Here is a 27,644-nt window from a genome sequence, read left to right as displayed (position 1 = left end):
AAAGTGTTGGTTTCATCCTTAAAGCCCAGAAAAGAATCTGAATAACAATAGCCTTAAGGATTTTTAAAGCACTTACAGCTTTAAGATTAAAGGAGTTTTTACAATACTAAAAACCCAACAGGACAGATGGTAGCTTTGAGTTTCTAGTAAAATTATGTAAAATATATGAAGTAAAATGTTGCTGGCCCCTAACCTGCTTCCTTATTATTAAAAGAAGAAACTCTCATTTTTTATCACTGCTGTTCACAGCAATCAATACATATAACATATGTATTCTGTAGAAGATGCTGATAAGTACTGGAAATACAAAGAGGAATGAGACAGTTTCTGCCCTCAAGTATTTTATATTCTAAAGGGTCAAACTGGACAAGATCATGAACGCATCAAAATCGGGAACTAGATCTTATCCACCTTTGTATCCCGTGACTAGCACAGTGTTTGGCACATGAACAACGGTCAATAAGTTTTAACGAATTAATGAAGAAAAAATTACAATACAAGATATAAGAGGTGTCAGAAAAAGGAAAAATCAATTTTGAATAGGATCAGTTGGAATTGGAACCGGGACTTTAACTGACCCTGAAGAACATATAGAGCTTATTAGTCAGAAAAGGATTAAGAGGTTGAGACATATTCAAGGACCACTGACTAGAGCAGTGAGCAAAGGGGCGGGGGCGGGGGGAGGTGTTGGAGAAAGGGAGAAAATGAGGTTGGAAATAAATGGAGTATGAAATGCTGTGACCTGGCTAAGGAAGGATTCTTTGATTCTACTGGAATTAAGTAGCTGTAAAGACTTTTGAATGAGTAGTCAACGGGTACAGAGAAGTATTTTTAGAAGATGAATGTGAGATTGAGTGGGAAGAGATGGGAGCGAGGCTAGTGATTTAGAAGGCCTCTTGTAGTGGTCAAGGCTACAAGAGGACTATTAGGACACACATGCGGGGAACAGCAAAAGGATGGAACGCATGGGCAAATATAAGACAATATGAAGAAGGAACTTACTAGCTTGTGGCTGGCTGGATATGAAGGGACAGAAAGAATGAGGAATCCAGGATGACTTCCTGCTTCTGAGTAAGTGAGTGACTGAGCCTGAGTAACTGTGGAAATAATGATGCCTCTCACAGTAGGAAGGGCATCCCAGAGAGTCAGTGTGTGGTCAAGAGCAGCTCCGTCACAGGCATGTTGCATCTGAGGGGGCAGTGGACATCTTACAGATACATAAGGACTGCTTCTATGAGAGACTCTTACAGATACGGGAGCTGGAGTATGGTGATTTCCACAAGGATGAATTGAAATAAGGGAAGTCTTAAAGAGAGGGAATATGAGAAGGGCGTTAAGCATCTTGGGCTGAGTTGTCAGGCATAGTTAACCATATTGAGACAATTCAACAAAAAGACAGAGAAGGAAGACAGTCAGGACCATGTAGCACCAGAGAACACACGGAAAGGAAAGGCTTCAAAAAGCAAGAAGCGGTCAATAATTTTAAATTGTAAAGAACTTTTTAAGAATGAAGATACAGCACTGAAGAGAACGCGTTGAGGAATCAATAAGCAGCGAATAAAGGATCAGAAATGAGGGAAGGAAGCGGATAGGAGAAGAAGAAGAGAAAGGAAGGGTGGGACCAGCTAAATTTTCTGTATCTGTCTGAGTCTATTAAGTTCATGAGCATTTCCTCAAATAGTCAAAAGTGATGAAATTTACTCACACATCAACGTAATCCCTGTCATAGTGCCTAGCCCAAATTCCTACCAGGTGATAAAACCTATATGGGGAGTTCCATTATGTTTGAAATAATGGTGAGGTATTTGGTTTAGAAGAATAATAAAACCTCACAAATCCAGACTCTTGTGGAAGAGAATGATCCCAGCCTCAACTGAGAGAGAAGAGAATCTCTGGTAATAGCACACAGTCGATCCTCTTAAATACTGATGTTGAGAGAAAATACATATACATTTCTATCAGCAGTATAACTTCTATCTTCTATCCCACATATACTTCTTATATCTGGGTGGACAGCTACTCATTCATTGAACTAATATTGCTGAGTACCTCCTGAACTAAGAGCTAGGGTACAAAGATAAATAAAGCCTAGTCCCTGGTCCTTATGAACCTGTACCCTAGTGAGCATCCTACTGAGGGACACCCAATGAGAATGTGTACATCATACACTATGATACAGGCTATGCTGGAAGTGTGAGGGCTACAGAAGCATATACCTGATTGGTGGGATCCAGAAAGATTCCTTAAAAGATGGGTCACCTCAATCTGAGGTAGGATGTAAAGAATGAGTAAGACTTAGACAAAGGTTTGTACCCACAATAGAGAAAATACAACTGCAAATTTATAAGGAAAAAACAAACAACCCAATAGGAAAAAACTGAACAAGGAATTTGGACAGACATTTCACAAAATAGTTAATCCCAAAGGTCAATGGACATATGAAACTGTGCTCAACCTTATTAGTAACCGGGAAAATGCATGTGAAAACCACAGTGAGATACCACTAAAAATCATCCAAAATGGCTAAAATTTTAAAAGACTGACGATACCACAGGTTAAACTATACACCATTTTGGGGGGAAATGTTTTAGCATTACCTGGTTAGCTGAAGATACACCGAATACGGATGTGTGTCCATGCGTACTGTGAGGCACATACAAGAGTGTTCAGGGAAGTGTTATTTATGATAGCCCAAAAGAATGAACAACACAGAAATCCAAGAATAAGAGATTAGAAAAATCAGTTGTGGTATACTCACACAGTGGAACACTATACTGCAAAAGTCAGCAAACTCTTTCTGTGAGGGGCTACATAGTTAAGTATTTTAGTCTTTGTGAGCCACGTGGTGTCCATCACAATTACTCGGCTCTGCCATTGTAGTACCAACGCACCCTATGGTATGAAATAAGCCATAGGCAGCACTTTGCCAACCTGGACTGTACTGCAGTGAAAATGAATGAACTAAAGCTACGCAACCTACACAAGACAAATCTCACAGGCATAATGCTGAGTGAAGGAAGACAGACACTGGGGGCGCCTGGCTGGCTCAGTGAACACAGTGTGCGGCTCTTGATCTCGGAGCTGTGAGTTCAAGCCCCATGCTAGGTGTAGAGATTACTTAAAAAATAATAATAATAAAAATAAAAAATCTTAAAAAAAGAAGAAGAAGATAGATACAGAAGGATATGCCATATGATTCCATTTATATAAAACAAAAAAATGGGCAAAACTGAACTATGGTGTTTAAGGCTGCATTCTTGGATAGTAGACTAGAAAGAAGAGAAAGGAAATGATGGCCATAAAATCCAAGATAGCCCAGAGTGGGCGAGGGAGATTGTGATTGGAAAGGGCAAAATGGGAAGCTTCTGGAGTGCCCGCCATATTCTGATTTTTGAACGGATGGTGGTTACCCACGTCCTGTCAGTGTTTATGTTTTGCCTTATTTTTGTATCTTAGTGACATTTCTACCCCTACCTAAAAAACTTTAAAAGATCTTTTTTCTTTAAAGGCTAAGTAGGAAGTATAGGTAAAGCAAATAAGGTTGAAAGACAAGATATACAGACTCAGAAACGAGAGAAAATGTCATGGAATTCTGTTTTATCTGTCCGGGAACCACAGATAAAACAGAATGGCTGGAGAGCAGCTCAGGAAGGAGGGAGCAGTGAAACAGAAAGCTGCAGGAGTCTGAAATGGTCATAATTTGATCTTTCATTTATCTGTCCATAGTAATGAACCTGTAGTTCAATAGAGTTTTAGCATATTTAAAACTGCAGTTACATTACTTCGATTAAATATACTAATGAGTGACTATAAAAATGACAGCTTCCATGGAAATATAAAAGATTACATAATTTGGATATTATTCATCTAGCAGTTCATAGTGGTAAATAATTTTAAGCATTTTGATAAGTAGAGTAAAACCAAATATTCCTTCTAATATCCATACGTGAAATTGCTTAACAATTTATTATAGTCCAAAAGCTTTAGCCTAACTCATGTCTGAACTTTCACAAATTCTTAACATGACCCAAATCAATGGAGTTTTACTTTCTTATAGGCACTGAAGTGTATGGCTGTGGAGTCATCTTGTCTGGTTTAATCGCAGCCTCACCACTTACTAGCAATTTGGACAAGTTACTAGATCTCTCTCTTCCTGGGTTTCCTCATCTGAGAATAATGATAGTATCTACCTTATGGAGTTTTGTAAGGGTTAATTAAGATTAGGAATGTAAAGCATTTCACATAGGGCCTGGCACAAAATAGGCATTTGGTATATGTTACCTATTATTTTTTATTATAATTCCTAAATATATATAGAGATTGACAGTCTATTCCCTTTTGAGAATATGGTGAAATTACTTGCCAGTGTTTGTACATTGTATGTTTATCTGAGGAAATAATGTTTCATAAATATTTCAAAAACACCAATCTTCAGAAGTAAATTGGTGGAAAGAACATATATATATGTCTTGGACAGTTTTCATAAAGTTATGTCATCAGAGCAAAGCTTTTGGCATTGAGCAATTTCTTAGCTTTATACTGGAAGGTAAATCTTTCTGTTTCTAAAATGTGATCTTTGCCTAAGAAGCTTTTAAGCAAATGAGCATAAAAGAGTCTACTGATATTTTATTTTAAAGATTTTATTTATTTATTTGTCAGAGAGAGAGAGAGAGAGAGATCACAAGTAGGCCAAGAGGCAGGCAGAGGCAGAGGGAGAAGCAGGCTCCCCGCCAAGCAAGGAGCCCAGTATGGGACTCGATCCCAGGACACCGGGATCATGACCTGAGCCGAAGGCAGCCACTTAACCAACTGAGCCACCCAGGCGTCCCAGTTGATATTTTATTTTAGAAACTATGAGGACAAATGTTAAAATGTTGCTTGACCTTCCGTGTGTTTCAATTTTAATCATAAAAATCCACTTTGCATCTATACAGTTTTCAAAGCAATTACAAAATATTTTCTTTCATCAGTAATCCACAATAGTCTTGTAAGATATAATAAAGCATTTACAAATCATGCAGCATCAATTTCACAGTAACCAACCACACCCAATAATGCTGTGAACAGCACCATTTGTTCCTTCTCCTAAAGAACTGAGAAAGGACAGAGGGCGGCTGCAGAGCTAGGAGGAGGAAGACGGACGGCTTGCAGCTGCTGCTCACCGCCTGTGCTGTTCAAATTCTAGCCAAAACAACTACCACCTCCCCCTGAATTTCCTGGTGTCAAAAGTAATAGAGCCAAGGGGTGCCTGGCTGGCTCAGTCAGTAGAGCATGTGACCTTGATCTCAGGGTTATGAGTTCAAGCCTTATATTGGGTATAGAGATTACTTAAAAACAAAGTCTTAGGGGCGCCTGGGTGGCTCAGTGGGAAGCCTCTTCCTTCGGCTCAGGTCACGATCCCGAGGGTGCCCCGCATCGGGCTCTCTACTCAGCGGGGACCCTGCTTCTTCCTCTCTCTCTGCCTGCCTCTCTGCCTACTTGTGACCTCTGTCTGTCAAATAAATAAATAAAATCTTTAAAAAAATTTTTTTAAATTAATCTTTAAGAAAAGTAATTAAAAAAATAAACAACAACAAATTGACCCTCTGATATTACTGCCCCAGTATAAAGACATCAGATCAAAGGCTTGGCCTCAAACACCGAGCCTGTTGAGGGGAAGTACTCACTCTGGTCAGCGCTGATGAAAATCCCTGTCTGTGCACAACTCTCCCCTTCCTCACACCGAGCCTGTTGAGGGGAAGTACTCACTCTGGTCAGCGCTGATGAAAATCCCTGTCTGTGCACAACTCTCCCCTTCCTCACACCGAGCCTGTTGAGGGGAAGTACTCACTCTGGTCAGCGCTGATGAAAATCCCTGTCTGTGCACAACTCTCCCCTTCCTCACACCTCTCAGCTCGGTCAGGCTTCTCATCTCTTCTCAGCACAAGTAAGAATCGAAGGGACTTACATGAAGGGAAGTCCTCATAAAAATGCCTCCATTTATTTTTCCTCTCTATGCTCCTGGCTTTACTTTTTTTGAATGATGTTTAAAGCACGTCCCAATGTCAGATAAGGAGGACAGTTTGTTAAAAGAGTGAACCCCGGCCCTGTCACCACCCTTCTCCTCTTCCCATTAATGAAGAATTGGATCACTCTTTCTGTGTCCTAGGATGCTGGACACTGTCGAGTGTGATCTAGCTGTCCCGGCCTGGACCTGAGCAGGCTCTAGTCAACAGAGTTCCTGGTGTGACCCACAGCAGAAGTTGCAAACCAAGGAGATAATGGGCCATATTCAGCCTTCAGACAGGTCTCACTTGGTGTGCACAGTATTAAAATATTTGAATTAACTATCTTTTTTTAAATGTGCAAATATTACATAAGATTCTGGATTTGGGGGGGTTCTTAAAAATTAGAAGATCCAATAACAACTGGGCCCACAAGCTTATATGGCAGCCCTTAGCTGAACCTACTACTCTCTTTGGATGAGGTTCTGAGTCTTTTCTAGGTCCCACAGCCTCCTCCAGAACAGGTCCTTTCTTCACTTTAACAGCCTGGTGCCTTCAGCTGCCTTATTGGACACTTAAGTGTCCTTACTGGGACTCAGTGTACTAAGTCAGTGAGTTAGGAAGCCCTGATCTGGACTGTGAGCTTCGGAGCACCTAATCCACAGCTGAGTTGGGACACGAGATCTAGAGCATGCATAAGGACCTCTGATCTAGAGTGTGAGTTAGAGACCTCTAGAATCCTACAGGATGGGAAGCAGGCCGTGTTTTTGAAATAAATCCAAATCTCTACAGTGATCTTCTTTCTGGAAATTTTTTTAAGTGGTTTTTAAGATTTTATTTATTTGACAGACAGATCACAAGTAGGCAGAGAGGCAGGCAGAGAGAGAGAGAGGAGGAAGCAGACTCCCCTCTGAGCAGAGAGCCCGATGCGGGGCTCAATCCCACGGCACCGGGATCAGGACCTGAGCCAAAGGCAGAGGCTTTAACCCATTGAGCCACCCAGACGTCCCCTTTCTGGAGATTTTTAAACCAACAATGGCATCCTTGAAGACACTTTCACTGGAAGTTCTCTTTCCTGAACTGGACCACCAAGACACAGGCACAGCCCTGGTGTCTGAGCGTTTACTCTGTGCCAGGCGCTGGGCTCATGTTACTATTGAACAATCTATAGATTAAGTACTACAGTTACTTATCCTTGTCTCAGAGAGGCAAAGTAACTTGTTTCAGATCTAGTAAATGGCATAATCATGATTTGTACCCAGGTGACTGCTTCAAGAGCCTAAGGAAAACTCTGAGGAAAATACTGCATTGCCTCTCTTTCCGGAGGAAAGGGCCTTATTTATTTAACAAAGAGGCAACCATTGTATGGCGTATACTGCACACCAGCTACTTTATAGGAACAAATATTAACTTATTTAATCCTTCTGACAATCCTATAGGGTAGATCCTATTTTGGGTGGGGGAAGGGAGAGGTAGATCCTATTCTCAATCTCCCTTTCCAGGCTAATAAGTGTCAGAGCTAAAATTCGCATCCAGGTTCTAGAGTCTGTTTTCTAAACCCATGCTCCATGAGAACCCTGGAGCTCTGTTCGTTGAATATGTTACACCTAAGGTTTTCATTTGCTGGTCCTTTAATAAGTATTCGTAAGCACTTACCGCAACTGTCATGTCTGTGCTGAGGGCTGCTTATCGAAAGGCACAGACCTGGGCACCTGGGTGGCTCAGGGGTTTAAAGCCTCTGCCTTCAGCTCAGGCCATGATCCCAGGGTCCTGGCATCGAGCCCCATATCGGGCTTTCTGCTCTGCAGGGAGCCTGCTTCCCCCTCTCTCTCTGCCTGCCTCTCTGCTTATTTGTGATCTCTCTCTCTGTCAAATAAATAAATAAAATCTTAAAAACAAACAAACAAAAGGCACAGAGCTGCAGATAGAACATACACACTTGAGGCAGTTCAATACTGACTATAAGGCACTGAGCCCAAAGAAACATGATCTTTACATAAACTTATGCTAAGATATAGTTGTATAATTTTTTCTCCCTCTCTAACTTTTCTAGATTTCTCAGTTTGTAATTCCTCCCAAAACCACTGTGTGTGTGTGTGTGTGTGTGTGTGTGTGTGTAGTGCATTAACATTTCTTTTGCTTTGAGACTCAAGAGCACCCAGCCAAGAGTTCTTCAAATCCTCATTCTCTTAGCCAATGTATTTGCAACACTTCTTTGTATATAATTATCATTTTTCATTGACTCCAAAACATTGTTGATTGTAAAACACACTATTACTTTATGTACTGCTAAGGGAGAAAAAAAAAACATATGAATTAAACTATGACTTACTACTTTCTCACTTAGTAATTTAACTTTTATCAAAGATAAAACATCTTTCAGATATTTTTAAACATCAATTATTCCTTCTACCTCTCTCCTACATACATAGAAAAAGGAAAACTAAGTGCAATAAAGATATCCCTAAAACATCTTTAATTATACTCAAGCCCCAATTCTTCCAAATCACTTTCAAACTCAGAGCCCATGTGTCCCCTTTTTTCCACATAATTTTTTCCTCTGGGCTGTCAGGAGCATTGGAAATGCCACATTTCTTAAAAGACTGTTGGGCTTCTCTCTGAAGCACCTGACACACATTCTACAGGTTTGCGACTGGGGCTTCCTTGATATTGCCAGAAGCTACCAATGGCAAGTTTTCAGGCAAGAAACAGGGAACTAGGACTCACAGTTGTAGTTCAAGTGATCCTTAAATGGTTTCTTGACTGAAACCTTAAGCACTCTGTTTAGTCATGCCATATGGGAAAACAACCCAACTTCACACAGGTAATGATCCCCACTGTCATTATCACCTGCCAGCAGTAGTGGTTAATGCCAGGATAGATTTCCAAGCCAAGGCATATCCCTTACTCTTGTATTGAATTTTATAATTTATGAAGACACAGTTTCATAAAAATGAAATGCTCATCTCTACTCATGTATTTTTAAGTTATCATCTGTAATCTACATACACCTGTGTTTCACTTTTGTCAGGTAAATAGTATTTCTCATAAACTTTAAAATTTCTTATACTTTCATGAATTTTTAAGTTTTCATTTGCCTCTTTGCCTGCTTGTGATATCTCTCTGTCAAATAAATAAATAAAATCTTTAAAAAAAAAAACAAAACCTTTTAAACCAATAAACTAGTGCCATTATACAAAAAAAAAAAACAAACAAAAAACAACAACAAAAAAAAACTTTGACCTAAATATAAGACCTAAAGTAATAAAACTCCTAGAGAAAACATATGGGAGAACCTTCATGACATTGTATTTGGCAAAGATTTTTCAGATATAATACCAAAAGCAGAGGCATCAAAAGCAAAAATAAGTAATGAGACTATAACAAACTTAAAAACTTCTGTACATCAAAGGGCACAATCAACAGAGTAGAAAGTCAGCCTATGAAATGGGAGTAAATATAGATCCAGAATATATAAAGAACTCCTACAACTTAACAACAAAATAACCCAAGTTAAAAATGGGCAAAGGGCTTGAATAGGCATTTCTCCAAAAATGATACACAAATGACCAAGGAGCGTATGATGTTCAACATCACTAATCATTAGGGAAATGCAAATCAAAACTACAATTAAGTATCACCCCATACCCATTAGGATGGCTACTATTTTTTTAAAAAGTACAAAAAACAAGTGTTGACAAGGATGTAAAGAAATTAGAACACTTGTACACCGTTGACAGGAATGTAAAATCATGTGACTACTATCGAAACCATATGGCCATTCCTCAAATCATTAAAAATAGAATTAACGATATAATTCAGCAATCATCCTTGTGGGTATATATCCGAAAGAGCCGAAAGCAGGATCTCATACAGATATCAGCACATCTCCCTTCATAGCAGCAGTATTCACAATAGGCCAGTAGAATCAACTCAAACGTCCACTGATGTATGAATGGATAAACAAAATGTGGTATATGCATACAATGGAATCTTCTTCAGTCTTGAAAAGAAATCCTGTCACATGCTACAACATGGATGAACCATGTGCCGTTACATTAAGTGAAATAAGCCAGTCACAAAAAGACAAAATAAGTTGACCTACGAACAACACAGGTTTGAACTACACAGGTTCACTCACACGCAGATTTTTCTATAAATACAATACAGTACTGTAAATGTCTTTCTCTTCCTGATGATTTTCTTCATAACATTTTCTTTTCCCCAGCTTACTTTATTGTAACGAGACAGTACATAATACAACGTGTTAACCGACTATTTATGTTGCTTCCAGTTGACAGGAAGCTATTAGTAGTTAAGTTTTCAGGGAGTCAAAAGTTATCCGCAGATTTTTGTCTGCATGGGGGCTGATGCCCTAAACCCCACGTTGTTCAAGGGTCAACTGTAATGTATGATTCTATTTATATAAAGTATCTAAGGTCATCAAATTCAGAAGGAGAAAGTAGATTTTAATATGTACATATATGATATATGTTTTCTTTGACATAGAACCTTTTTTATTGTGGGAAAATATAAAGTTTACCATCTTCACCATTTTTTTAAAGATTTTACATATTTATTTAAGAGAGAGAAAGATCACAAGTAGGCAGAGAGAGAAAGGGAAACAGGCTCCCTCCTGAGCAGAGAGCCCGATGTGGGGCTCAATCCCAGGACCCTGAGATCATGACCTGAGCTGAAGGCAGAGGCTAACAATTGAGCCACCCAGGCGCCCCATCTTCACCATTTTTACGTGTATAGTTAGTGGCATTAAGTACATACACATTATAGGCAGATAAAGATTATAAGCAGATACCATATAATCTTTAATGATGAAGGTGGCATTATGGAACTAAAATAAATAATATTAATTATTATGAATTCTGAGCACCTGGTAAAATACAGAATGATTGAAGTATTTTCAAATATTCTATATTTACTAACAACTTAAGTGCCTTTTGAACTCAGTAAGTACCTTTCATATATGGGCTGCTGCAGCCCTCCACTCCCTGGGATGGTGGCAGTTTCACAGAGAACAAGCAGAGCGAGGGTTGCCTGAATTGCTCAAGGAAAGCAGACTTCTCCCAATCCTCAGTTCTTAGTTTCTGGGGTTTCATTCCCATTTGTGGCACGAGAGTAGACTAGGTGAGACAATACGGGGCCAAACAGTCACTGCAAGCACAGCGGCAAGGGAAGCAAAGCAGCAGGATGGAGAAGCTCTCCAAGCCTACAGCCCCACTCTCTGTAGGAGATGTGGCCCTTGGACAAATTTCTCCAGTTTTCACTCCAAGATGGAGCTAATTACACCGATGTGGCTCCACCCCTCATTCCTTTTTAACCTCCTTTTCTATGTGGTTTTCTCACCGCAATATTACTAATGTAAGGAACATAAAATGGGGCCTGAAGTTAGAGCCGTCTGAAGTGAATATGACCTTGAACTCTCCCTGGTTGGATTCTCACCAGGTTCGTGACCACCTTCACTTTTACAATCAAAAGAGTAGCAATTCCGCAACACTGCCCGTGTGTTCGTTCCCTTGGTGTCTCTCTCCAACAAGTCCTAGAGAAACTGTACTTTTGTTCCTGAACTTACTAGATAACTTTTTTGGTTTCCATTAGCTAACCTTGATGGCTTTCCCTCCTTTATGCAAAAATTTCACCTCCTAGTTCCCCTTATGAACAGAATTTCCAACTTAACATAATAACCTAAGGAAAATACTGGGCATAGAAAGAGTCATCAGGTAGGTTCCTTGCCCTGAAGGAGAGACAAACATAAAAACAAGTAACTCTCATCAAGTCTGAAAGGGAACTAGCAGAACCACAGCACAGGGGAAGAGGTGATTCACCAGGCGCAGGGAGCAGGAAGGGAAATCAAAGCCCGGCGGCGTGAGACAGCGTGTGAGGTTCAGGAAGTGCAGTAGTACACGCCCGCCCAGCAAGACGCACAGAAAACGGGTGACAAGAGTGAAGGCTGAATGAGAAGAAAGAGGCCAGACCATGAAGATTCTTTGGTATCATGCTAAAGCATTTCCACTTTGGACAGTAAGCAACAAGATCCATTAAAAGACTGCATTTCTTTAAAATATTGTGGAATTAGTATGCAATTCTAAAAATAAGTTTAGGTTAGGTTTCATTCCTTAGTCTTAACAGTTTATTCTGTTTTATAGTTTGTCCTTCTCTTTGTTTGGAAATCGGGATGGGACGGTAAAGAGTAAAACCATATGAATGGCAGAGTGATCACCACACAACCACGCAGGACAGGGCCGTTTTGCCATGAAACCCAGGTGTTCCTTCAAAGTCCAAGATGATTCTCTGTGTTTTCGTTCCTATACATAACAATAAAGAAAGTATATTGTAAATAGATTCGTGTAAATCCAAAGGAGGATCAGAGTTTGAGGAAACGGATCTCTCTTGATTTATTTAACTTTCCTATTGAGTGTTTTATTTTCTTCTGGGAAGCTGGCGTGAATACCCAGGGTTGGAGGTTCTGTTCCATCACGTGGATTTTAGTGTCAGGGGAGGTGGGGATTTCCTCTGACCCTTCTTCTTTGTCTGCCTCTTAACCTCCTTCCTGTGTTCAGGCAATTAGCAGCAGTTCTTTGCTGGACTCCGTTGACTGACCAAACTGACAGGAGGCCAACAGCCAGCATTGCCTATACCTGGAATTAATTTCATATGTTTTTTTACTCAAGAGAATCAAATTGCAGGCCTATTTCTAGATACAAATTCTTGATTGTTTTCCAGAAAATGAGGAATATTGTTACAGAAAATAAAATTGTTTTTTAAATTAATTCTGCTTGAGCACGAAGAACGTTTTCCCAAATAACACACCCTTTTCCTTTTGCTAAAAACTGTACACAACATACTGCTCTATAGTTTCTACAGATCTGCCCTGCTTCAAAGAGATAATTCAACTGCGTATCAATTTTGCATTTAAAGTTCCTCTACATTTAGGAATTTTACTTATTAAAAAAGAGCTTCTGGGGCATCTGGGTGCTCGATCAGTTAAACATCCAACTCTTTTTTTTTTTTTTTTAAGCTTTATTTGTCTGAGAGAGCACATAAGCAGGGAGAGTGGCAAGCAGAAGGAAAAGCAGGCTCCCGCTGAGCAAGGAGCCCAATCCAAGGACCCTGAGACCATGACTTGAGCCAAAGGCAGATGCTTAAGCTTGAGCTAACCAGGTGCCCCAACTGTCCAACTCTTGATTTCACCTCGGGTCATGATCTCAGGGTTGTGTGGTTAAGCCCCGTGTCAGGCTTTGTGCTGGTGTGGGACTGCGTGAGGTTCTCTCTCTCCCTCTGCCCCTCCCCCCATTCTTTTTCTCTCTCTCCCTCTCTCAGGGGGGAAAAAAAAAGGCTTTCTGGTTCCCTTTACTTTTCAATTCCTTTTCTCAAGCATTTATATAAGTATTGAAGTCAGTATTCTTCTAAGTGATATAAGTCAGAGAAAGACAAGTATCCTATGATTTCACCTTTGTGGAATTTAAGAAACAAAACAAGATGAACATAAGAAAAGGGAAGTAAAAATAAAATAAGTTTAAAAACAGAGAGAAAGGCAAACCACAAGAGACTTTACAGGTAAGAGAACAAACTGAGGCTTGCTGGAAAGGAGCAAGGTGGGGGTGTGCTAAATAGGTGATGGGCATTAAGGAGGGTGCTCGCTGGGAATGAGCAGGGGTGTTACACGTGGTAGAAATAAGAAAGCACTTGATGACCTCTGCTTAACAAATGTCATTATATCCACTTGTAATTTTTATATTTGTATTAATTTTATATTAAAAAATTATGCATCGGGGCACCTGGGTAGCTCAGTTGTTAAGCCTCTGGCTTCGGCTCAGGTCATGGTCCTGAGATCAAGCCCCATATTGGGCTCCCTGCTCCGTGGAGAGCCTGCTTCTCCCTCTCCCGCTGCTGTGCCCTCTGCTTGTGCTCTCTTGCTTGCTCTCTCTCTGTTAAGTAAATAAATAAATATTTTTTAAGTTTAATTTAATTTCAAAACAAACAAATAAATAAATAAATATGCATCTTATCTTGTTCAGAATTGTAAAAACAATTAGCTCTTCAACTTAATATTGTTTCTCTTATGTATGTCTTCAGTATCTATTAATGGAATACAGTCAATCAAAGGAAATCCTAAAGAATAAAGCTACCTTAATTGAAAAATATGTATAAGACAACTCTACTTTAAATCATATTGGTAATATTACATATCTACCAGCTTAGAAGGTTACTTTTGCTTTTTTCCACAATTAATTTAGCTATAATACATGCTAGTGTAACTTTATTTGAGATTAAATCATATGAATATGCTTCCTATTCATTAGGATTATCACACATAGATAGAAATAATGTTTTATAAAGTAATATTTTATAAATGTGCAAATTTCTCATTGCATTTGCTATTTCAGCTTCCCCGAACCCAGAAGTCATCAAGATAAATTCAATTCCAGATATAGTAACAAAAGTGGAAGACTACTATCTTAAAGGATACATTGTTGGAGCCATTCATCCTGTGATACAACCTGTGGGGCCAAGGAAACACCTACCCGCAAGTTACATGTACAGAGTGGTGCTGTTGCGCTCAAAATCAAGGTAAGCCTGGGCTCAAGGACACAGACGAGGAGCTGTTGAGACAGTTTTCTTCAGCTACAAGAAAAGGAAGTTTGAATGTAGTGATGAGGATTAAAGGATAATTAGGGAGGTTGGTTTAGAGCATATTTTCCAGTAATTCAACCTGGACCGAGAGAAGGAAACTTACACCTCCTTCCTTTTAAAGCTCCTCATTGATTTTACCCCTTTGCAGAAAATGGGTCCTACATGAGGATGTTAGTGAACAAAGGAAAAGGAAAATAGACTCAAAAAGTTCCTAGAACCTTCAGCAGAGTAACCGTCAGCTACAGGTCCTGTCACTGGACTGAAAGAGCTGACTGGGCCAATGAAGGCCACTTTCACTGAGTGTAGTTTTTTTTAACTGTCCTATAGTATTTTATTTATAGTGGCGACAGAAACTCTCTCTCCCTTTTAAAACTTTCACAGCAGAAAGACCTACCTGCCAAGTTCTCACAAATCAGAGAGACTTACCAGCTTTAAAAAAAAAAAAAAAAAAAAAGTAGGATGTAAAACCCATTTTTTTAACTTTTTTTAATAGCTGTTTTCCCAAACAATATTGCAACCATTTTTGTCAGCCTCGCTTGTAAGTTTGATAGTTTTCAAAATACAGTTGCCCTTTCCAATGAAGAATGAAAATAACCAATAACATATCAATAACCTATCAATTTTTTTTTTTTTTACACAACTCTGGCACTATATCAAGCCATCTCAAAGACCAGGGTAAACACTGTTTTCTCTGTGCTTTTACTAGTGCTAGCCTAGTAATTGATTACTTTAACTAGGAAAGAGCTAAGGAAGGAAAGAAAAATGAAATAGAGGGGAAAAAAATGAAAACAGAGGGAAAAAAAAAAACAGGAAAATTGAAAATACAAACAAACAAAAAAGGACTTTAAAAAATTCCAGTTGTGCTTTTAAGGGACACTGCCCTGCTACTCAGTAACTGCCAATTTACGGAAATCTGAGAGGGTTTGTACGGGCCCCAGCTTTCACCATGAGATGGAACCTCATCTGGTATTTCAAGCATTAGTGAATCAACATGCTATTTTATCTCATGGTAGCAACGCTTATATCCTAATTACAAATCTGTTAAACTATGTATAAATTACTGTTCCTCTTTTAGCATAACTTCCAGTGGACTTAGCAGTGCTCTGACAAGACTAAGAATAAGCAAGGGGTAAAGATCAGGAAAGGAAAAAGACAGGATGATAGTTTTTTGCACAGGACACTTACTTGTGCTTCTGTACAAAAATGAGGTATAACAGTGATCTGAAATCATTTCTCACAGTTTTTATTAAAACGACTGGTGAATTTTTTTTCTTCCATATTAAATTAGAAAACAAATTAATAGAGGTTTAAACTAAGAAAATTAAAATTAATAGAAGTTACTCTGTTTTTCTAATATTTTTACCTAAGAAGACAACCATTAGGCTTAAGGGGGGAAAAAATTGTCTTGACCTTATTTATGAGTTGTTCACTCATTTTAACATTGAGCATATTAGCTGAAAATAATCAACTAACTTCCAACATGAATATATTCTCTGTTACAGCCCGAAGCATTCAGCAGTACCCAGCGGACAAAGATGCCCGAGACTTGTGATTGAGGAATATCTTCTAACTGATGAGACACAAACAAATGACATAGCAAAAGAACTGATAGAAAAGGTACATATATATACTTTTCCATGTGGTATTGAGAAATACTTGTATTTCTTCTTCATCAGTTTCCTTTCTTACTTTAAAAAGAACAGAGAAATAAGGTCAGTGACTTCTCCTACCAGAGGTTAAAACATACTGAAGCACACATACCAAATTGTACACTTAGAAACAGCAATGCAGGCCAATGAAACAGAATGGAAATGCCAGAAATAAATTTAGACACATATAAGAAGTTTGGTAATAAACCTAATGAAATAAAATGGGGCACAACCATCATTTAGTAAGTGTTGCTCGGAAAATGGATAATTGTTCTGTAGAAAAATAGACTCCACACATTTTAAATGAGATAAAGGGGTAACTTTTTTACCTAAAAAAAGTCCAAAAGAAAATGAAAGAGTATACTGAGTAGACATACTCAATTATGAATAGGTTGAGGAGTTTGAGTATATAAATGTAACTTTTATACTAGGAAAATTAAACTTTAAAAAAAGAATGGTGGGGAGGAATACCCAACAAATGTGTCCTATGGGAGCTTCATTTAGAATTTACAGGAAACAAATCCAAATACATGAAAGTAATACCCAGTCTTGAATGGACAGACAGAATCCATGGACAGCGAAATACAAAAGCAAACACGGAAGACACTTGGAAAAAGGGTCAACCTAACAATTTTTTAAGTAAAACAGTATTAATACCTCACCAACATTAACTGAAAAATTAAATTGAAGATATTAAATATAGTGTTGAAAGAGCTTTAAGAAAGCATTTGTATATTGCAACTGGCATTGTAATGGATTAGTACCGTGTTTCTGAATATCAGTCTGGTGATAAAAATCATAAATCCCATTTTACCTCTTCTATTAGAATCCATCCAAGAAATTAACTAAAAAACGGAAAGACTTGGATGCCTGGGCGGTTCAGTCAGTTGTGTCCAACTCTTGATTTTAGCTCAGGTCATGATCTCAGGGTCTTGGGATGGAGCCCTAAGTGGGGCTCCCTTCCTAGCAGGGAGTCCGCTTCTCTCCATCTCCCTCTGACTCTCCCTCGTCCCGCCCCTTGTCCCCGCTCATGCGTGTGCACGCTCCCTCTAAAATAAATAAATAAATCTCTTTTTAAAAAGAATGAAAAGGGGGGAAATAATTTTTATAGGAAGATAGTTTAATAATCAGTGAATAAGAGGCCAGATTCTCAATAATCAGAAAACCCAGGCTGCGGCAATGGTACATCCATACAATGTAACAGTTTATGGAGATTAAACAACTATATTGACTGTTGACCTAGAAAAGTCTACACAGTATAACTTAATTGAAATTCAAATGAAAAACTGAACACTATATATACATATTAATTAAACCCAGAAAAATTATACATTCATGAATATTCTAAATTGATGGGATTTTAAGTGAACATTTGTTCTTAGTTGCATTGATGTATTTGTAAGGTTTTAGCTTTTTTTTTAAAGGAATACAGCCAAAAACCTAAGGCATTTCAAGTAAGCAACTGTGAAAATTGTTCACTGTTTCTATTATTGTCGCCAAGTTTTAAATGGCCATGTGTGTCTGTAGTTTCGTGCACGGCCAGTTATAGCTACTAATGATGTTCCCTTTTAGGTATAATGTCACCATTCAGTAATGTTTTCAGGAACAGTCCTTGAGACTAGATTTTTATAAACAACCTACACATACTGTTTACTACTACTATTCTGGGAAATTTCGATTTGTTTTTCTGGGAATAAATCCACTCCAAAAAATTTCTTTTGAAACAAAAATGTAACTACTAATTTAGTCTTGATAGATCACCATCAGAGCCCTTGTTTTGCATTTAACTTCCTGGACACAGTTAAAGATCTATTTAAACAGGAAAGTAACTGTTATTCCAGCAATTAGAGTAATGGGGTTATTTCATGAAGAGAAAAGCTTCAGGAAACCTAGCACATGAGCTCTTTGAACATTTGCCCCATGTGTGGACAGGAGCAGTAGATGATGCCAAAAGTTATTTTGGAACAGCTGTCTTACAAAAAGAGTTTATCGTTAAATAGCTAGATTTTAAGTCATTTTATCATTATATCAATATTTACTCTATTTTTAAAATTGGGTTTATGAATGTTTTTCCCAGGATTTTAAAATAAAAATAACATTTTAAAAAATATCAATCTTCCAACTTAAAAAAATGGGAAAAAAAAACATTAATATTCTATTTGTTACCAGACTTTTCCAGATAAAACTTTCTAGTAATAGAAAATAGAAAAAGCCTTCTGCACTTTTTCACCCAAATGAACTAATAAGACCTAGAGAAAGAACTAACAATAAATGTACTCTTTCCCACCTGCACAACCATGACTCCTTACCACTTCTCTTTCCTCCCCCAGGACATCTGATACGAAGGACAGTTTGTGGTTATTTTTAAGGCTTCATGTATTGTTACAACCTCAGTATGTTCGTTTATAAGAGTAAATGATACCGGGTCAGTGTTGACCTCTGTCCCAGCTCCACACACCCACACCTCTGTCCTGCTCAGAATTCTCTTTTTTGGCTGGAGCTGAGTGACCTTTGTGGGCATTGCTGTCTGGTTTTGCCCCAACTGTTCCTGGCCCTTTTCATTTATTTCATTTCTGACTATAGGTATTTGCATTTGCAACATCCACCATAAGTCTTTTTCCCCTCCCAGGTAACATTTCAAATATTTAATTTAGGGGTGCTTGAGTGACTCAGTAGGTTACGTCTCTGACGCTTGGTTTTGGCTCAGGTCGTAATCTCAGGGTCATGAGATCAAGCCCCACACCAGGCTCCTCACTCAGCAAGGAGTCTGCTGCATGATTCTCTCTCCCTCTCCCTCTGCCCCTCCCCACACATGCTCTCTCTTTCTCTCTCTCTCTCTATCAGATAAATAAGTCTTTAAAGAAATCATTTAATTTAAATGTTTGAAACAGTGACCAAATAAAAAATGTTGTTATTTCTTCATTTTTACTTATTTAACAAGTACTTATAGAGCACCCACAGGTACAAAACAGCACAATACAGAAATGATTAATACACACACACACACACACACACACACACACACACACATATATAATATATATATGTATATACAGTCCTAGCCCTCAAAAGAATTGTCAGTTTAACAAAGGAGAAAAACACAGATACAAAAAGAACAAAGAAATGAAGCAAAAGCAGAGTAAGGGAAAGGTGCCTAGCAGAAAATCATCACTCTCAAGGTCTCACATTATTTCACCTCATTATATTATGTGCTCCTGAATCTTATTCTTTAACTTACATGATTGAATCTAATCATGTGCATTTGGCCCGATAGAAACAGCATCAAGATATAAGCATACATGAAAGCTTCCTGAGAGCAAATCAGGCTTACACATTATATGCAACACATTTGTCAAGAATTAGACTTGTAGGGGCACCTGGGTGGCTCAGTGGGTTAAGCCTCTGCCTTCGGCTTGGGTCGTGATCTCGGGGTCCTAGGATTGAGCCCCACATCGGGCTCCCTGCTCGGCGGGGAGCCTGCTTCCGCCCCTCTCTCTCTGCCTGCCTCTCTGCCTGCTTGTGATCTCTCCCTCTCTCTCTGTCAAATAAATGGATAAAATCTTTAAAAAAAAAAAAAGAATTAGACTTGTAACATTTTTCTTTACCTGCATCAAGAAAACAATGCTGTATGTTTTTGCTTTTAAATTAATGTTTCTTCTCATTGCTTCTCGGCCTTTTGGCTAAGATCAAGTGAAATTAATGTTTCTTCTTTATTAATTAGGATTGTGTTGTTTTTAGATTTCTTGGAATAGTTTTTAATATTGCCTCAATGAGAGAAACCATTGTTAACAAGTCTGCAAAAATCATGTTATAGAATTATTAGTTCTTCTCAAAGCAAACTTTTAAAGAAAAACATGATTCCTGTTCTCATAATTTCTAAAGCGTATCTGTTTGAAGTTCTGTTTGAAGAAGTCACAGTAATAGTGTGACATAGTCTTAGGAGGAGTGCTTTATTGGAGGTTATTACTCTGTGTATGAATGGGTCTTTGTTTAGTGATCAATTTACTTCTTTTTATGGATTTCCTTAATAAGCCTATAGGCTAACTGATGAAGTTATCAATGTAAATGAATTTTACATTTTGTTCTATAATCTCTTTTCAGATTAATATAGCTGCTAAGAGAGGAATGAAATTTGTTGGATTCCTATCACAGCCTTACCCACCACTTAAATTCTGCAACGGAACCAACCATGATGGAGATACAGAATCAACACTGTCTGTGAGACACACTTCAGAGGAAAACTGTAAAAGTTGGAATGAAGGAACATTGAGTGGGCAGTCATCTGAGAGTGGAATTGAGGAAGAACTTCATCATGAAAGTGGACAGTGTCAAATGGACCGAGATGGCAGCCCCAGTTACTCTAAATCCAGAAGGGGAGAAGGTAATAGACAAGAGAAGTAGAAATAGTGCAATAGTTTAAATTTGGCAAAAATACATTTTTCAAGTTTTTTAGAAATGTGAGGCAAAGTAAATTTCTAAAGATTATAAACACTGAATAAACTAATATAAACTTGTCTTGAAATTTTTTGAAATTATTATAGCCAAAAATAAGATAGGGCAGTTTTTCAAACAGCTGTCCGTGGCATGGTCATACAATGCCATCCACATAAGGAAGTTTTGTTTTGAAAATTGGTTTCCATTTAGTCATTCACCAACTCCTGTATAAAATGGAGGCTGTGTGTGTATACAGAAAGTGATTCTATAAATATAGAAAGCTGTTCTGACTTATGTTTGTTTTTAAAAACAGTGTGTGAGAATTTTAGTTTTGGCTTTTCCCATTTCATGGATAGTTTTTGCCTTTGAAGTTAATTGGCTTTCTTTGATCATCAATTAGAATAAGAAAATGCAATTCATGATGAAACGATTAATATAACAATAGTGCCTGCATCCTAAAATAACCTTAAACATTAGTCTTCTTCTACTTTGCCAACTGGCAAGTCTTCCAAAAAACTGAGACTTCTTTTTCATGTATTTTGGCCTGCTCAGAGTTTTCTGCTACCTTCGCAGGCATGCTTTAAAAGGCACTACTAGAGAAAGTCAAAGACGATACATACCTTAGAATTAAGAGCTCTGGAGTCAGACTGCCTCAATTTCTTCATAGAAAGGGGGTTGTTGTGAGAAGTTGCTAAAGATAAGACACTTAGTCCAGTGCCTGCCGCAGAATCAGTTCTGTATTAAGTTAACTGTTGTTGACTGATCCTTTGATCTGTGCCAGGGCTGAAACTGCACACTCTGGTGTAACACAGCGCGCACACATACACCGGCCTTCCAGGTTGTAGTGAGATGTACTCAGCATTCTGAGGATGGCAGAGACCCACTTGACCATGATCAGCACCATCTTTTTAAGAATGAACCAGAAGCATTTTCTAATTCATCTCACCTCTCCTCACCACCACCACCCTCCCATTTTTCCCCCAGCTCCCTAGCTAACAATCATCCCGATTTTCCTGCAGTGTAAACATTTTAGGAACACAAGAGTTGTTGGAGCTATGGTCAGAGACCTATTTTCTATCTTCCATACGACGCTACCTTTAAAGTCCTGCTGGTTCCCATTTTAACTTCGACAACATCAGGTGTTTATTCCAGTCCTTTTAAGTTCTAAATCCAATATGCTATCAATTTAATTAAATTATCCATCTTTAGTTTCTACTTTCCTTTTTTTTAAGATTTTATTTATTTATTTGACAGAAGGACAGAGATCACAGTAGGCAGAGAGGCAGGCAGAGAGAGAAAGGAGGAAGCAGGTTCCTGCTGAGCAGAGAGCCCGATGTGGGGCTCGATTCCAGGACCCTGGGATCATAACCTGAGCCGAAGACGACAGAGGCTTAACCCACTGAGCCACCCAGGCGCCCCTGGTTTCTACTTTCTTTTTTTAATTTTTTTTTTAATTTTTAGAGGGTGCGTGGAGGAACAGAGAGGAAATCTTAAGCAGGCTCCATGCCCAGTGCAGAGCCCAACCCAGGGCTTGGTCTCACAACTCTGAGATCACTACCTGAGATGAAATCAAGAGTCAGATGCTTAATCAACTGAGCCACCCAGGAGTCCCTAGGCTCCACTTTCTAAATAGTTTAAATCATATACTTCTTAATAATTTGTCTATGGCAGTATTTCTTAACTTTGTGTGCAGGGTAGGATGGTGGCAACATGAGTTTGAGGGAGACACACACAAAAGGCCTCTTGGAGAATCTGCTAAAGCCCATGGAGACTCAGTCCAGAAAAATGTACATGGGTACACCTGAGTGGCTCAGTTCACTGGGCATCCGACTCTTGCTTTGGGCTCAGGTCATGATCTCATGGTCATGAGATCGAGTCTTGAATCTGGCTCCACACTCTGAGTGGAGTCTGCTGGAGTTTCTCTCTCTCTTTCTCTCCCGCTGCCCCTTCCCCTACTTGAACACTCTCTAAACTAATTAATTAATTTAATTTAATTTAATTTAATGTTTTTTTAAAATGCACGTAAAAAAAATGCACATGACATACATACCTCCAAGTACTTTTGCAATACAAGTGGCATTAGTCTTCCAAAACATAACCATATAGGTGGGTCCATAGACCACTCCCCAAGTTAAGAATATGTCAATTTATAGGGCGCCTGGGTGGCTCAATGGGTTAAGCCTCTGCCTTCGGCTCAGGTCACGATCTCAGGGTCCTGGGATCGAGCCCCGCATCAGGCTCTCTACTCAGTGGGGAGCCTGCTTCTTTCTCTCTCTCTCTGCCTGCCTCTCTGCCTACTTGTGATCTCTGTCTGTCAAATAAATAAATAAAATCTTTAAAAAAAAAAAAAAAAGAATTTGTCAGCTTATGGAAAACTAGAAGATATGACCCAGCAGTTCAGTGTCTAAATAAGTATTCTAGAGTCACTCCTACATGAGAGGCATGCATAATGTTTATGATAACAAAATTTTGGAAACAATATATCAACAAGAATAATAAACTGCAGTTTAACTAAATGAATAAGGTCTATATGTATTAATTCCACTTCAAGCATTAAAAAAATCAATTTATAGTGGCATCTAGGTGGCTCAATTGATTAAGTGTCTGCCTTTGGCTCAGGTCATGATCTGGGTTCCTGGGATGGAGGCCCCCTCCCCCCATCTCCCATCCTTGGGATCCCTACTCAGTGGGGAGTCTGCTTCTCCCTCTCTCTCTTCTCTCCCCCCACAAGACTTTGCTCTCTCTCTCTCTCAAATAATATATAAAATCTTTCTAAAAACTCAATTTCTAGGGCTGCCTGCGTGGCTCAGAGGGTTAAGCCTCTGCCCTCAGCTCAGGTCATGATCTCAGGGTCCTGGGATCGAGCCCCGCATCCAGCTCTCTGCTCAGCTGCTTCCCCCCCTTTCTCTCTGCCTGCCTCTCTGCCTACTTGTGATCTCTTTCTGTGTGTCAAGTAAATAAATAAAAGCCTGGGTGGCTCAGTGGATTGGGCCGCTGCCTTCAGCTCAGGTCATGATCTCGGTCCCGCGTCGGGCTCTCTGCTCAGCGGGGAGCCTGCTTCCCCCTCTGTCTCTGCCTGCCTCTCTGCCTACTTGTGATCTCTCTCTCTCTGTCAAATAAAATAAATAAAATCTTTTAAAAAAAATTAAAAAAATAAAAATAAAATCCCTGACTGACAAACAAGCTTTTTAAAAAAAAAAAAAAAAGACCATTAATAGATGCATATATACAATATCATACTGCTTTAAATGTTTTTTTTAACTGCAAAACATGATATATATTAATAGGTACATAAATGTGCATTAAGAGAGTAAAAGCTTGAATGAGAATAATAAACACCAAATCATTATAGTAGCTCCTTCTGGAGAATTGGATTAAGGAAGATAATAAAGTGAGCCTCAGCTACATCCATTTCTCATTTCCTGGAAAAAAGTCTAAAGGAAACATGGCATAAGGTTAACATTTAATAAAGCTGAGTGGTAGGTAATTTTATTAATTCTCTATACTTATCTGTTTGCTTGAAATACATGAGTAATAAAAGAAAATTTTAGGAAACTTTTTAATAAATGAATAAATATTTTTTCTTCTTTCTGAACATCTATCCCCAGATAACAAATTGTATATGGTATTCAATGTTTTTGATGATGAATCAACCTGTTGGACCTATCAGGAAGGCGTCCTGTCAATGAAAGTAACAAGAAAAGGATCTGTCATTAGTACGCTTGATGCTGATTGGCTGGAATTAACTACATTTTATTATAAGCAAGGCTTGTCTTTAATTGATTCTTTTGTATGCTGGGAAACATCTAAAGGTAAGTTATATATTATTATATATTCATAACTAAAGAATTTGATCTGTGTCACAGCTGGTGGAAATGTTTTTGTCTTTCAAGATCTGTGGCTAAAAGGACAGGTATTAATCATTAGGAATTAGATTGCAATTATGACACAGCCATGTAGCTCTAATTTAAAAGTTTAACCATCATGCTTTCCTGTTGCCACTGCTTTTGGCAACCTTGAAAGGAAAGAAAATAAAGAGGTGACCGAATTTCCACTAGACCCAAAAAGCACTAAGGAAAACCTTCTTCCCTCTGAGCCACAGGTCCTGATGACCCAGATTTTGGACAGTGTGTCACATCTGGTCAGGGCCAGTGACTAAGAAGCCCAATCATGTTCCAGTTTGTATAGCACGGGTTGTCATGACCGTAAATGAGAACAGCAAGGTGTACACAGCAAGCCCTTTCCACATCCCTGTGAAACAAAGGTCTTCAAGCTCAGCCTCTTTGAAGAGATGGCCTATGACCTGTCTCCCAGCCAAGCACAGGCTTGTGAGCGGGGCTCTGGGAACACTAAGAACCTGGAGGATCCAATGTCCTCTGGTCCCTTGTGCCTTTCCTATGTTCTTTTCTGTAGAAGGTAACTTGACAGTAAGCTGAGGGGAACATCTTCAAGCCCTGTTTTCCCATCACCACAGCTGCATACTCCTCCCCAGGGCTCTGCCTTCTCTCCTGAAGAAGCTGATGCTCCCAGAGGCTGGGCACAGATTCCCGCTGTGAATCATAATAAAGAGATTGTGATGATAGATAGACAGATAGATAGATAGATGATAGATAGACAGACAGATGCAAGCTTAACCATCATATGTGGTAGAATTATAGTGGAATGTTTACTGTTGGGTTGTAACTGTCAGGAATAGACAAAACTGTATGATTGACTAGGATTTTCCAAATAAGATGTGTTATAACAGCCCATTTAGGAGGATTGTAATTGCATTTGACAGTTACTATCCAAACTTACACACTGTCTCAAATTTGGACACTATCTACCATGTATTCTAGTCTATATCTGACTCTATAATTTGTATAGAAAATAACCTTTGGTTCAAAAATGATATTGACTCTACTTATTTTTGCCCCCTTTTATCTTTCAACTTCCCCTAGCCTTCCTCTTAGTTGCAATGGAACATGTAATCATTCATGTCTATCACAAAAACAAACAAATCTTTCCAAAAATTTCTTTCTAGAGAAACTATTTTGAAAAAGAGATTAGTGGTAAAAGAAAAGAAAAATTCATGGTTAGGAGATTTGAAAAATAAGTTAGGAAGGATGAAGGCTATGAAAACCAGGGTAATTAATTACCTCATTGAGGTTAGAGGAAAGAAAAAAAAAGCAAATAAGATGAGATCTCAATATACCTTACTATCATTAAATCAGACTACCATTCCGGGGTCGCCTGGGTGGCTCAGTCATTAAGCGTCTGCCTTCGACTCGGGTCATGATCCTAGGGTCCTGGGATACAGCCCCATGTCAGGTTCCCTGCTCGGCAGATAGCCTGCTTCTCCCTCTCCCACTCCCCCTTCTTGTGTTCCTTTCCTCACTGTGTCTCTCTCTGTCAAATAATAAATATAATCCTTTAAAAAAAAAAAAAAAAAAAGACCATCATTCAGAATGGAGTTTCCACAAAAAGTTAAAAATAGAACTACACTACGATCCCGCAATTGCACTACTAGGTATTTCCCAAAGAATACAAAAATACTCTTTGAAGGGACACATGCACCCCAATGTTTATAGCAGCACTATCAACAATAGCCAAATTAAAGAAAAAGCCGAAAAGTCCATCAACTGATGAATAAATAAAGATGTATGTATGTTTGTGTATATATACACATGCATACACACAATTAAATATTACTTACCCATCAAAAAGAATGAAATCTTTCCTTTTGCAACACTGTCAGATGGAGCTAGAGTGTATTATGCTAAGAAAAATAAGTCAGGGAAAGACAAATGCCATATGATTTCACTCATAAGTGGAAGAAACGAAACAGATGAACCACAGAGTAAGAAGTAAAAAAGTGGGGGGAGGCAAATCATAAGACAGTTTTTTTTAAGATTTTGTTTATTTATTTGACAGAGAGAGATCACAAGTAGGCAGAAAGGCAGGCAGAGAGAGAGGAGGAAGCCGGCTCCCGAGAGCCCCATGCGGGGCTCAATCCCAGCACCCTGGGATCATGACCTGAACCGAAGGCAGAGGCTTTAACCCACTGAGCCACCCAGGTGCCCCTTTAAGAGACTTTTTTAAAAAGATTTTATTTGTTTATTTGAGAGAGAGAGAGCATGAGCAGAGATTGGGGATGCTGAGAGAGAGGAAGAGGCAGACTCTCCACTGATCAAAGAACCAGACATGGGGCTCAGTCCCAGAAACCTGGGATCATGACCTGAGCAGAAGGCAGACGCTTAACGAGCTGAGCCACCCAGGTGCCCCATGAGACTCCCAACTACAGAGAGCAAACCGAGGCTTGTTGGAGGAGAGGAGGGCAGGAATGGTCTAAATGGGGGATGAGTATTAAGGAGGCACTTGTTGGGGCGCCTGCGTGGCTCAGTGGGTTAAGCCGCTGCGTTCAGCTCAGGTCATGATCTCAGGGTCCTGGGATCGAGCCCCACATCGGGCTCTCTGCTCAGCAGGGAGCCTGCTTCCTCCTCTCTCTCTCTCTCTGTTTGCCTCTTGCCTACCTGTGATCTCTGTCAAATAAATAAAATCTTTTAAAAATTTTTTTAAAAAGGAGGCACTTGTTATGAGCACTGGGTGTTATATGTAAGTGATAAATCACAAAATTCTACTCCTGAAGCCAATATTAGAGTATATGTTTAACTAAGTAGAATTTAAATAAAGACTTTTTTTTTAAAAAAATTAAAAAAAAAAAAAAGAAAGTCAGCTATCAGTAAACCAGGGATACCTTAACTAACAGAACTAAAGACTTTGGGATGGACATGCGGGGGGTATGTGCTATGGTGAGCGTTATGAATTGTGTAAGGCTGATGAATCACAGACCTGTACCCCTGAAACAAATAATATAACATATGTTAAATGGAATTTAAAAAAAAAAAAAAAAGAACTAAAGGTTTTGGGTAATTATCTAAAATTATCA

At 38.9% G+C, this 27,644-nt stretch overlaps 1 protein-coding gene and 1 long non-coding RNA gene across 2 annotated transcripts in view; one reads left to right on the top strand and one right to left on the bottom strand.

The window, feature by feature from the left end:
• The window catches only part of RFTN2 (raftlin family member 2), a 67,328-nt gene that overhangs the window by 3,578 nt on the left and 36,106 nt on the right, over positions 1-27,644 (top strand). Inside the window, exons 2-5 of the mRNA XM_032354298.1 lie at positions 14,387-14,570; positions 16,136-16,250; positions 20,384-20,663; positions 24,325-24,528. Coding sequence (XP_032210189.1) covers positions 14,387-14,570; positions 16,136-16,250; positions 20,384-20,663; positions 24,325-24,528 — 783 coding nt within the window. The remainder of the gene's footprint in view (positions 1-14,386; positions 14,571-16,135; positions 16,251-20,383; positions 20,664-24,324; positions 24,529-27,644) is intronic.
• The window catches only part of LOC116597016, a 47,936-nt gene continuing 34,855 nt past the window's right edge, over positions 14,564-27,644 (bottom strand). The window contains exon 3 of the long non-coding RNA XR_004288437.1: positions 14,564-14,624. This is a non-coding gene — a long non-coding RNA (uncharacterized LOC116597016). The remainder of the gene's footprint in view (positions 14,625-27,644) is intronic.

This window comes from Mustela erminea, chromosome 8 (assembly GCF_009829155.1).
Source record: "Mustela erminea isolate mMusErm1 chromosome 8, mMusErm1.Pri, whole genome shotgun sequence".
NCBI lineage: Eukaryota > Metazoa > Chordata > Mammalia > Carnivora > Mustelidae > Mustela > Mustela erminea.
Note: the sequence above shows the minus strand (reverse complement) of the source record. Positions and strands in the feature narration are given on the sequence as shown.